This window comes from Oncorhynchus keta, chromosome 35, assembly GCF_023373465.1.
Source record: "Oncorhynchus keta strain PuntledgeMale-10-30-2019 chromosome 35, Oket_V2, whole genome shotgun sequence".
NCBI classification, from domain to species: Eukaryota; Metazoa; Chordata; class Actinopteri; order Salmoniformes; family Salmonidae; genus Oncorhynchus; species Oncorhynchus keta.
In genome coordinates this window covers 9,741,575-9,754,541 of record NC_068455.1, presented here as the reverse complement: position 1 = coordinate 9,754,541, position 12,967 = coordinate 9,741,575, and the positions used below count along the sequence as shown (strand labels likewise).

At 42.7% G+C, this 12,967-nt stretch overlaps 1 protein-coding gene across 4 annotated transcripts; it reads left to right on the top strand.

The window, feature by feature from the left end:
* Positions 1 to 54: 54 nt before the first annotated feature.
* Positions 55 to 12,076, top strand: LOC118368034 (zinc finger protein 420-like). Of its 4 annotated transcripts, XM_035751729.2 has the most exons (6): positions 55 to 162; positions 865 to 973; positions 1,194 to 1,369; positions 6,028 to 6,055; positions 7,786 to 8,538; positions 9,075 to 12,076. In XM_035751729.2, exons 5-6 carry the CDS (start codon positions 7,965 to 7,967, stop codon positions 11,753 to 11,755), a joined length of 3,255 nt encoding a protein of 1,084 aa, XP_035607622.1. In that variant the 5' UTR covers positions 55 to 162; positions 865 to 973; positions 1,194 to 1,369; positions 6,028 to 6,055; positions 7,786 to 7,964; the 3' UTR covers positions 11,756 to 12,076. The 4 variants fall into 4 exon arrangements, with proteins under 4 accessions (XP_035607622.1, XP_052352393.1, XP_035607624.1 ...); XM_052496433.1 differs by lacking the exon at positions 55 to 162 and having other exon boundaries at positions 829 to 973; XM_035751731.1 differs by lacking the exons at positions 55 to 162; positions 865 to 973; positions 1,194 to 1,369 and adding an exon at positions 3,064 to 3,112.
* The last annotated feature ends 891 nt before the right edge of the window (positions 12,077 to 12,967 follow it).

The window sequence follows — 12,967 nt, the reverse complement described above, 5'->3', positions numbered from 1 at the left end:
TTCATGACGTGAATACTGACTTTTATTGTGGGCTGTTCCTCATTTCTGTGACCCGGAAGTACTATTATATTGTTGCTGATAAAACGCTAATATCCCCCATCATCTTTGGGTCCAACCATGGACACATTTGTACTACTGATAAAGCTTCAAAATGTTTAAATGGTGAGTTATTTACTTAGCGATTTACAGTCTTGTGCAAAACTTTGCTTGAAATGTATTGATTCGATATTAATTTGATGCACCCTAGCTAGTTAGAGAACCTAGGTAACGTTAGTATTTATTGTGATCAAAACGACATGGGACTTGCTTCATTATATATTTGTGTAAATGTAAATACATTTAGTTTTGTTAACAAAATGATGTAGCTTCAAATCGTAACATAGGCCTATTGTTAATGTTGTCATGGGAGACGCATTTCAATTTCCTGCATTGTTTTACCGCATGCATTTGATGGTATTGCATATTAGAATATACCTTTAACTCAAAAGTTACTGTGTCCTCCATTGGAGTGGTAGAGACTTACCTCGTGCTTATATGCTGCTGGTGTGTTTGAGTGTACCGAATACCTTCTAAGTTCATAGCGTAGGCTTACATTGAAGACATTGTGAGCCCTGCCACATATTTGCAACATGAGTAGTAAACATAAAATCGAGATGGGGAAATGTTGTTGGATGACACCGAACTGATTTTATGGACTTTAATTGAGGACAATGTACTTTACCTGTTTGAACGTTGTGGAATAAATGGATCTGAAGTGAAAGGAAAGAGTCAACGCTCATTGGGTAAAATAAGAAGAATATTGTGAAAATGTTGATTTACTGGAACCAACTAACCAGGGAATGTCTCGGGTTACACCAACTGAAGGAAGACATCTCAGAAATACAGAATGAGGAGGGAGGGGCTTGGTTTCTCAGCAACAGGCTGGAGGTAAAGTCAACTCCACCGTGACTCATACCACAGCAGAGTGAGAGGGGTGAGTAATCTGTCATAAAGACAAACTGACAGGAGATTAGAAAGATAAGCACAACTTCAGAAGCCTAGAACATCCACTTGTAAATTGACTGAAGGAGATGTTGGGAATTAGAAATGATTCAACCTTGTAAACTCTAGAGTGGGAAACCCATTATTAGAGCATATTGATTTCCTTTTGTGATATATATATATATATATATATATGGGTGTGTTTATTTTAGGAGATTGAGGACCTGCTGCTGTCCTTCCAAACTGAGACAGCCTACAGAGTCACTGGGTCCTTGTTGTAACAGTAGAGCCCTGAGTGTTCAGCAGGCTCCAGAGATGGCATCTTGGCCAACTCTTTAAGAGGTTAACTGTGCTGCTGGAGCAGAAAGTCAACATCACAGTGGAAGAGGTTGGTCTTTGAACAGAAAAAATTAGGTCATTTTACATAACAATGTTCAATGGTTTTACTTCCTTGTTTCAGCTACTGATGTAAATAATATTTTCTGGTTTGCGGTGTGTCATGAGGAACAACAAGATGCTTGACACATTAATGAAATTGTTATTCCAGTTACTCATTTGTATACACCCATTAAGAAACGGACTTAACTGTTAAATCCCCTTGGATTTATGAGGAATTGAAACTGTATGGTTGAGAGGGATGAGACAAAAGCTATGGCAAATAAGTCTGGTAGCACAACTGATTGGCAAACGTACAAAAAAAATGTGACAAAAAAAAAGAACAAACAACCACACTATGAAACAAATAAAATATAATAATAATGAATGATAGTAAAAAGCTTTGGGGCAACTTAAATGACATTTTTGGGGAAAAAAAGCCATCTCGAGCTGAATTAGATGACTCATTTATCACAAAACCCACTGATATTGCCAACTACTTTAATTACTTTTTAATTAGCAAGAAACTTAGGGCTGACATGCCAGAAACAAAAGCTGACACTACACATCCAAGTATATCGGACCAAATTATGACAGACAAGAATTGTACTTTTGAATTACGTAATGTCAGTGTGGAAGAGGTGAGAAAATTGTCTATCAACAATGACAAGCCATCGGGGTCTAACAATCTGGATGTAAAATGACTGAGTATGATTGACAATATTACCACATCTTCAATTTGAACCTACTAGAAAGCGTGTGCCCTCAGGCCTGGAGGGAAGCAAAAATCATTCCGCTACCCAAGAATAGTAAAGCCCCCTTTACTGGCTCAAATAGCCGATCAATCAGCCTGTTTACCAACCCTTAGTAAACTTCTGGAGAAAGTTGTTTGACCAGATGCAATGCTATTTCACAGTAAACAACTTGACAACAGGTTTTCAACACTCTTATAGGGAAGGACACACAACAAGCACAGCACTTAAACAAATTACTGGTTGGCTGGGAGAAATTGATCAAATTGTGGGAGCTGCCTTGTTAATTTAATCAATTTTAGAATAACAAAATGTGGAAAAAGTCAAGGGGTCTGAATACTTATAAGCCAATATGTAATTTATAAGCCTGTAGTGGATTGCGTTGGGATGGAATTGAGTGGGTGGAGTAGAACGTGTGTTTGGGCATGGTGCTAATATGTTTGTCTCGATTCAAATATCAACATAAAGCTTCTTATGATCAAGCTTTGTGTTCAATCTCACCTGTTTTGTATTTTAGCAACTCTAAGTAGACAGAACCCTGGCTTTATGGACACAATCTATATAGTTTTTCCTGTACAGTGCTAAATGTACCATATAGTACCCAGGCAAACCATTTTAAGCTATTTGACCACAGTATAAGGCCAGCAACACACCATGATTCAACGCCCTATGTAATTACACCATATGTAGATTCTACAGACCCTCCCTCCTGCGTTCTCCCTACACCACTTTACACTTTCAAAGAATCGTTTTCCCTGTACACAGCTATATATATATATATATATATACCATAGTGTCCAGGCATATTTGGACTTTTTAAAACCCTAAATGTAATGCAAATTCCACTTAAATATGAACAAATATTAGTTATTGTTAATGTTTTAGACAAATATAGGTTAATGACAGTTTTCTATTACATTAGGGACTTGTATTTTGAAAACGTCAAATTCCGTGACCCGGAAGTATTTATTTTAGTGTTGCTGAGGAGACGCTGATGGGAAAGGGTAAGTAAAAATAGGTCCGACTTTGATTCATAGCTTAATTTGTTCACTTTAAATACATTGCCTTGCAAGGACAAGTCCATTATATTTACAGTCCTGAAACTAACCTACCAATGAAGACCGCGTGCATGAGGTCAAAATATGTTCATTGTTCGACTCTAGGAGGCTAGATATCTTACCTACCTAGCTAGTATTGCTAACAGCTAGCTGGCTATACAGGCAATTGAACCCGAAAACATAGCAAATACTTAACTTCTCTGTATGGTAGTTTCACATCTTCTCAAATCGTTAAACTGTTGAGTGAAATATTCATAGATACTTCATCGTTTCGGTCTTGTTGCGTCGATGTATACACTGGCACGCGAACGTTAGTATGTGGCCTCTTGTTTTTCCATTCACTTGGTAACCTATTTGCTTTAAGTCTGGGAGACCAGGTGTGTTGCATTAGGTAAATGGCCTAGTGTTTGATGCGGCGATTGAATTGATGTGGTGTTGGTTGACACAACCCTGCAGTCGGGCCCGGTGTTGTGCCGAAAATCTCCCCTTACTTAAATCCGCTACTTATTTTGTATTGGTAAATAAATAAATATTTTTGCCAAAATTCTTAATCTCGCCCATGTCTTATTCGACCAGTATTTTGTAATTGTAAAGATAATAATTCAGCCATTCTGAAATGTTTATTGCTTGCCAACATTTTACTTCCTCTGTTTAATGTAACACACATTTGATTAATTTCGGTTGCCTATCCTGACGTGCATTTTGTTCTATAGAAAGCATTTGACTCTGATGTGTGCCACAGAAAGTATTTGACTCTAGCCACAAAATGAAGGGAATTAGAAGGTGGGGGGATTCTGGCAGGGGGGAGATTTTCTGCACAACACCGGTCCTCGCCATTCTGCCGCCCCTAGGCAATCACCAACAATTGCCGCCGCTCCTCCTATCCCCGCAAAATATAATAGTGTCGGCCGCAATACAGTTTTATAAATACCTATCCATGCCACATAGGCAGCTGTATTGGCATTATTAGCCCAGTCCTGAATCCTGACCAAAGTTTAAGACTAATAGTTTTGTCTCTCTGATCAGCATATCAGCTACCCAAGTATATCGGGGGTTATTTTGAGCTCATCATTGTGTTTACACAGCAGGGAAAGCAAAGTATTTTTGTTGTTGTTGCTATGACTAGCTCGTAAAAAAAACACGAATAGGCCTACAATTAAAATCAGATGTATTATAATTTAGCCCAAGGAGTGAAACCGCCGGTCAATAGCCTACTTTCATTCCATATCGTCCGTTTCATTTCGACCTGACCTTTGTTTTTAGTATATGGTGAGTGCTAAGTCATATTGAAATGGTATCATATTTGATACGGCACCGTTTAGGCTATTTGATCAGCGACACGTGCATGATGTAGAAAAACAGTGTTTCACTTAACATTGTCATAAATATGGTCTGTAGGCTATAGAAAGGCGCACATATTCTGCTACTCTTTCTACTATAGGCAACATGATTTATATTAGATGACTTGAGTGGTGGTGGAGCGCGGCGTCTCTCCAACAGCACCCTGGAGAGGCGCGCTGGGCTTTGGACAAGAGAACTATTTTGCGCTCCTGACTTTGGCAGAGCTGTCAGACTTTATTGCATGACTCAATGACATTGACCCCAATCTCATATTCACTATTGAATGTGACAATAAACGTGTTCATTCTCATGTGGATTGAGAAATCAAATGGAACCCTATTTACAACTCTGTATAGAAAAGAAACGGACAGAAGTACTATATTTACAAGGGGACAGCTTCCGCCCTGCGCCATTAAAAAGAGGACTTGCAAGAAGCCCGTTTTTCAGACTGCGGCGCATATACGCCACTCCACAGAGGACAATCTGGAAAAAGTAGCGGAGATGAACAATCGGTTTCTAAGAAGAGGTTACTCTCCACAATGTGTGGATGAAACTCTTAATTTGGCATTGGGGAAAACACGAGATGAACTGCTTCAAAAAATACCCGCTAGAGCTAAAGAACACTGTAATGTTCACCACCACATATACTTTGAACTCGCAAAAAGTGGGAGATGCTGTCAAGAAACACTGGCATATTTTCTCATCGGACACAGCTGTAGTGTCTTAACACTTCGTACTTATTTATGTAATAAGAAAGACTCTGAATATAAGCAATTGAACTGGAGCTTCACATTTACTCAAACTAGTTAGTACCAGAATAACATAGAACAATACTGCGCATGACCAAGGGTGCTCCATCCTTAAAGGGGACATCAGTAATTAACAGAACATAACCAACAGCTTTGCCAGCTGAATGTAAGAATCCACCACTTACTGTATATAGGAGAGGTCGCAATGTACGCGATATATTGGTCCAAGTCAACTTGCCAACCACAAAATACAATCAGCCAAGCTCTCTTTCGCCCTCTTCCGAATGGTAGCTATAAATGCAGAGGTTGCGCACAATACAACAATATGATGAAGTGTGAATATTTCTTCTACCCACATACAGGAAAACAGTTCCAAATGAGTGACATTATTATGTGCCCCCCCATGTTATCTACATGATTAAATGTCTATGTGGGCTGTGCTATATAGGTAACACCTCTTGTTCTCTCAAACAGAGAATCTTTGAACTTAAAAGTTAAATCAGGACATATGATATGACAGTGATTATCCAGTCTAACACATGACATTTCTACCTTTTTTTGATTTTGTGGCATAGAGAACGTTAAGATATCAGACAGGGGAGGAGATATTAATAAAACTGAGTTAAAGGGAATGTTTAGTGTTTTTCACCCTCCAGACATTATTAGGTCTACACGATGAAATGCCTATGTATGCTATGTTGAATTATTAACATTATTATGCACATGAATGATGCCTCTGTTTCAGATGACTCTGATGTTTTTCTTCCACAGTTCCCGATGATTTATGAAAACTTGCTTGGTAGGTCGATGTCCTCATTGTGGTTTTACAGACGTGTTTAATACGTTTTATGTAAACACTTTATTTGAGTATTTATGAAATGCATATTGTTATATTTAGTAGCACCTATTTGTTCTCCCTCGATTCCAACCCCATTCGATGCGTGGAACGGATGTGGGTGGGGCTAGGTCTAAATAAGGGTGCTAATAAAAAAACTCACAAAAGCTCTGACGAAGGCCGCGAGGCCCATATGTAAAAGCTCTGACGAAGGCCGCGAGGCCCATACGTAAAGCTCTGACGAAGGCCGCGAGGCCCATACGTAAAGCTCTGACGAAGGCCGCGAGGCCCATACGTAAAGCTCTGACGAAGGCCGCGAGGCCCATACGTAATGCTCTGACGAAGGCCGCGAGGCCCATACGTAAAGCTCTGACGAAGGCCGCGAGGCCCATACGTAAAGCTCTGACGAAGGCCGCGAGGCCCATACGTAAAGCTCTGACGAAGGCCGCGAGGCCCATACGTAAAGCTCTGACGAAGGCCGCGAGGCCCATACGTAAAGCTCTGACGAGGCCGCGAGGCCCATACGTAAAGCTCTGACGAAGGCCGCGAGGCCCATACGTAAAGCTCTGACGAAGGCCGCGAGGCCCATACGTAAAGCTCTGACGAAGGCCGCGAGGCCCATACGTAAAGCTCTGACGAAGGCCGCGAGGCCCATACGTAAAGCTCTGACGAAGGCCGCGAGGCCCATACGTAAAGCTCTGACGAAGGCCGCGAGGCCCATACGTAAAGCTCTGACGAAGGCCGCGAGGCCCATACGTAAAGCTCTGACGAAGGCCGCGAGGCCGATACGTAAACGCTCTGACGAGGGCCGCGAGGCCGATACGTAAAAGCTCTGACGAAGGCCGCGAGGCCGATACGTAAAGCTCTGACGAAGGCCGCGAGGCCGATACGTAAAGCTCTGACGAAGGCCGCGAGGCCGATACGTAAAAGCTCTGGCTAAGGCCGCGAGGCCGATACGTAAAGCTCTGGCTAAGGCCGCGAGGCCGATACGTAAAGCTCTGGCTAAGGCCGCGAGGCCGATACGTAAAGCTCTGGCTAAGGCCGCGAGGCCGATACGTAAAGCTCTGACGAGGGCCGCGAGGCCGATACGTAAAGCTCTGACGAGGGCCGCGAGGCCCATACGTAAAGCTCTGACGAGGGCCGCGAGGCCCATACGTAAAGCTCTGACGAGGGCCGCGAGGCCCATACGTAAAGCTCTGACGAGGGCCGCGAGGCCCATACGTAAAGCTCTGACGAGGGCCGCGAGGCCGATACGTAAAGCTCTGACGAAGGCCGCGAGGCCCATACGTAAAGCTTATTAAAGATCAGGGATACAATCAAGAGCAGTGTGCTGGTTTCTTCTTTTTTTCCTCATTTTATTAAACTGTTACCATGCACCTGCGAAAAAGGTAGCTCAGATGCGCGAGAGCCTTTTAAATTTTGAAATAGTGCATATGCCACTGGGTGGAAAGTTTTCATTGTTTTGGGGCAGAATTGTGTTAGGTGTAATGCGTTGTTGGAGGTACGTCTTGGTCAGTTTAGCTCTGACCATTCCGTGATAGGTGGCAGCCTTATCCTGCCTACCCTTTGGCACTCCAGGAACAAATCAATAATTATTGTTTTAAAAAAACAAAAGTTATTATGTCACTGTGGGTAACAAGTCAACAAAGCATTCTGGGATTTTCATTCCCCTTCTCTGTGTGATTTTATTTCAGGAGAGCGAGGCCATGTCCTAGATACCTCCTGTCTACCCTGGAGGCAGCACAGCACAGCTTTATTTTCACGTGAGCATCAGCACATATCACGCAAGAGAAGTGTGCAAAGTGTCCGAGACCTTGGAGGAGCTCGCTGGCTGACCAGTCGGAAGGTTACCACATGACTTGAGTAGGACAATATGAGTCGAGAGAGGGAAACGTTGTTGGATGAAATCGAATTGAGTTTATATACTTTAACTGAGGACAATTTACGATACCTGTGTGAACGTATCGGAATAGGAGGCAAAGATGGGTCAGAAGTCAAAGGAAAGACTCAACGCTCATTGCGTCGTATAGTAGGGGAGTATTGTGAAAATGTAAATCTAATGGAATCAGATGAGCAGGGAATGTCTCGGTTACTCCAACTGAAAGAAGACATCAAAGGAATACAGGCAGATGCCAGGGGTGTGCCCACGAGTCCCAGCCAATCAGCGACAGCAGAGGCGGACACCTCACAAGCAAGCTGCGACGGAGTACCGAATGAGGAGGCAGGATCTCGGTTGCCTAATAACAGGAAGTTGGCGGATCCAGCTCCAGAGTGGCTCATTATACCAGAGCAGAGGGAGTCACTAGATCCTGATTGTGACAGTGACACACAGTCTTTGCAGCAGGAGGCAACAGTGCTGCTGGAGGACTGTAGGTTTATGTTGGGGCGGAGATTCAACATGAAAGTGGAAGAACAGGAGGAGATCATTTCGGTCTTTGCTAATGAAGGTATGAATTAGAGAACAGATTGCTTTTAAGACACCACATTGCAGGGCGATGATGTCACATTGCCTGATAATGCCGATTTGTGCTCATGTTCAAAGTTGATCTAGTGGAAAGCAGTGGAGGGGTTCTCACTGCTCAACCGACGTGAGTTGAGGTGCAACCAAGACATTTGATCATCATTTGAGAAGGAAAAATGCACAACTTTCGCTCACCATTTAAAAAAAAAAGCGTCTTATTATATTTAAACAACTATTAAGCTTGACGTTTTCAGCCTTCGTCAATGGCCTTGATGTTCTGATGAAGGCCGAAACAGCAAGCTTTTAAAAGGAAAGATTCACCCCTTTTTTGACTGTTCTATTTTCTCCCAGGGTTATTTCATGTTTTCATGTACATCTGAGCTATTCAACTTTCAAGCCAAAATGGGTGAATCTTTCCTTTAAAAAGTTAAAATATGTTTTTAATGGTGAGCGGGTGTTGCACCTTTTCAAAGTTTATATTGTGATATACTCTGATATGTTTTTCTGATGTCATTCATACAGGAGAGGGTCCCGAGTCCTCCGACTCATCAGTGGAGACATTATCTACACCAGGGGAGAAACACCAGGAACTTGACAAAGCAAAGAGATCTCACCACAGCCCTCAACGTAAGGAGAGATCCACAAAACGATCACAGCCTAAACGGCACCTGCACACACACTCTGGAGAGACGTCATCCCACTGTTCAGATAGCAAAGAAAGTTTATCTTCTGTGAGTTCTTACCAATGCCCTGAATGTAAGAAGAGATTCTCTAGTAATGCAGGTCTTCAAAAACACTTGCGATTACATGTTGGAAAGAGGCTTTTCCAGTGCTCACAGTGTGACAAGAGTTTCATAAAGAGTAAAAATCTTTATCAACACCTGCCAGTGCACTCTGGAGAGAAGCCTCACCCCTGCTCTGACTGCGGCCGAACGTTCTCTACAGCACGGTATTTAACTAAACACAAGCGTATACATTCAGGGATTAAGCCTTTCTGTTGCCCCCATTGTGACAAGAGATACACCAGATCAGATCAGTTGAAAGTTCATATCATGACGCATACTGGGGAGCGGCCTTACCAATGTGGTCAATGCGAGAAGAGTTTTAAAATGAAGGCAAATCTTAAAGAGCACCTGTTATTACATGAAGTAAAGATGTCTCACCGCTGCCCTGACTGTGATCGAAGGTTCTCCTCTGAGGAAACTTTGAAGGAACACATGCAGTTACACAAAGGAGAGAAACCTTTCCACTGTCTGCAATGTGAGAAGAGGTACAGTACTTCAGATGAGTTGAAAGAACATATGATGTCTCATACTGAAGAGAAGATTAACTTCCGACTTGTTTCTGAGAATAGATCGCCATGTTCCAGAAATGTAGAAGAACAATGTCAGGAGACGACCCATACTGTTGACAAACTGGACCTCGGCTCTGACTGCGGAACAGATTTTGCTCAAAAAGACAAGCTGGCAAAACACCAGCAAACACACACTGGGGAAAGCCCAACACACATTGCCGAAAAGCCAACACACACTGGGAAAAAGACTCACTACTGCCCTGAATGTGGGAAAAAATACCATAGCACTTCACACTTTAAAGAACACCTGCATTCACACACTGGTGACCGACCTTACCAGTGTTCTCAGTGTGAAAAGAGTTTCACAAAACAAATACATCTTAAGCGCCATATGTACTCACACACTGGAGAGAAACTATACCGCTGTGGAGATTGCAATTTATATTTCCTTAATGAAATCGAATATAAGAGACACAAGCACATCGGAGAGAAGCCTCACCACTGCTCTGTCTGTAGCGTCCGTTTCTCTTTATTAGAAGATCTAAAAGCACATGAAAGGATTCACACAGGAGAGAATCCTCACCACTGCTCTGAATGCGGGCAAAATTTTGCTACAGCGGGATGTTTAAAGAAACACAAGCTTTTGCATTCAGGAGAGAAACCTTTCCACTGCCCACAGTGTGATAAGAAGTACACCAGAGCGGACCAGTTAAAAGATCATATGAAGATACATTCTGAAGAGAAGCCTTACGAATGCGCTGTTTGTGCCAAAAAATTCCATGATTCTAGGCAATTAAAAGTTCACCAGAGAGCAGTACATGTAGCATCTTCTTATATTTGCTCTGACTGTGGAAAGAGCTTTGGTCTACTGGGAAACCTTAATGCCCACCAGCGAACGCATACTGGGGAAAGGCCTCACCAGTGCCCCGTCTGCGAAAAGAGGTACACAAAACGATCACATCTTAAAGAACACATGCGTATACACACTGGTGAGAAACCTTACCAGTGCTCTCAATGTGAGAAGAGTTTCACAACACAAACAGGTCTTAATCATCACCTGTACACACACACTGGAGAGAAGCCCCGCCACCACTGTCCAGACTGTAATGAAAGTTTTACGTCTTGGATTCCCTTTAAGAGACATAAACAACAACATACTGGAGAGAAGCCTCACCTCTGCTCTAACTGTGGTCTTAGTTTCCTCATAGAAGAGGACTTAAAAGCACACGAAAGGATTCACACTGGAGAGAAGCCTCACCACTGCCCTGACTGTGAAAAAAGTTTCTCTTCAGCAGGTAATTTGAAAAAACACAAGAGGTTACATACGGGAGAGAAACCTTTCCACTGCGAGCATTGTGATGAGAAATTTACAAGATCAGATCGGTTGAAAGTTCATATGATGTCACACACGGGAGAGAAACCTTTCCAGTGTCCCGACTGTGATAAAAGCTACAATAATTCGACCCAATTGAAAAATCATCAGAGAATAATACACAGGGGAGAAAAACCGTACCTTTGCTCTGACTGTGGAAAGAGCTTTGGCAAACTAGGTAACCTTACAGAACACCAGCGAACACACACTGGGGAAAAGCCTCATGTCTGCCCTGTGTGTGGGAAACAGTTTGCCCACGCGAAACACTTAAAGAGACATCAGCGGGAACATACGGGAGAAAAACCGTATCAATGCCCTGACTGTGAGAAATGTTTCTCCCGGGTAGATTATCTAAAAACACACCAGGTGACACACAGGCCTCCTCACATGCGCTCTACTGTAGATAAACCCTATGGCTGCTCTGACTGTGGGAAGCGTTTCGGGCAGATCTCTGGCCTTCGAGCACATCAGAAAATCCACACTGGAGAAACCCCTTATGACTGTACTGGGTATGGAAAGAGTTTTGTAAACCTGTAAAATCGAAAGATACACAATCAATTGGACACTAGTGAGAAGTCATACCACTGCTCTGACTGTGGGATAAACGTTGATCAGGTGGAAACCTCTTGAGACACCAGGTCACTCCTGAATTGCCTGATATGAAGGCATTGGCAAGGAGTGGTGAATGGTATTTTACATCGACATTTGAGTCACTTAGCGGTCGCTCTTATCCAGAGCGACCTACAGTGCATCCATCTTAAGATGGCTAGGTGAGACAGCCACATATCAGTCGTAGTAGATTAAGTAAAAAAAATTCTTAAAGTAGCTATCAGAAAAGTCAGTGCTAGTAAGAAAAGAGGGGGGTGGGTGTTGGGGAGGGGGGGGGGAAATACTCTTTCAGATGTTTTCAGAATATGGGCAGTGACTCCGCTTTCCTGACATCAACTGGAAGCTCCGTCCACCATTGTGGTGCCAGGGCAGACCAGAACGATCACTGTGCTGCCATATATTGACTTCTACCTTTTGTATATATGGACTTTGATGTTGGTCCCCTTTTTGTAGTTAGCATGTAAATATACTGTGTAGTTAGCGTAGGAGGATGTTTAGTTAGCCTTGGATGATGTTTAGTTAGCGTAGGAGGATGTTTAGTTAGCGTAGGAGGATGTTTAGTTAGCATGTAAATATACTGTTTAGTTAGCGTAGGAGGATGTTTAGTTAGCGTAGGAGGATGTTTAGTTAGCGTAGGAGGATGTTTAGTTAGCATGTAAATATACTGTTTAGTTAGCGTAGGAGGATGTTTAGTTAGCGTAGGAGGATGTTTAGTTAGCCTAGGATGATGTGCAATCACAATACGTACGCTACAGGTCTCCTACTGAACTGCATCTCTCATGATCACTCTAACCAACAACACATAACAAACAGATAAGTGTTTTTGTGTTGTGGTAACAACAAAGATTTTAGTCTCGTAGTTGTAAATGTCTGTTTGGTCAATTATTCAAATTTCAGATAATAAATACACATTTTCAATGACACCCTGTCCTTCACTACAAGGTCCTTCACACTCTGATACATTGACACCCTGTCCTTCACTACGAGGTCCTTCACACTCTGATACATTGACTCCCTGTCCTTCACTACGAGGTCCTTCACACTCTGATACATTGACTCCCTGTCCTGCACTACAAGGTCCTTCACACAATGACTCCCTGTCCTGCTCTACAAGGTCCTTCACACTCTGCACACAATGAC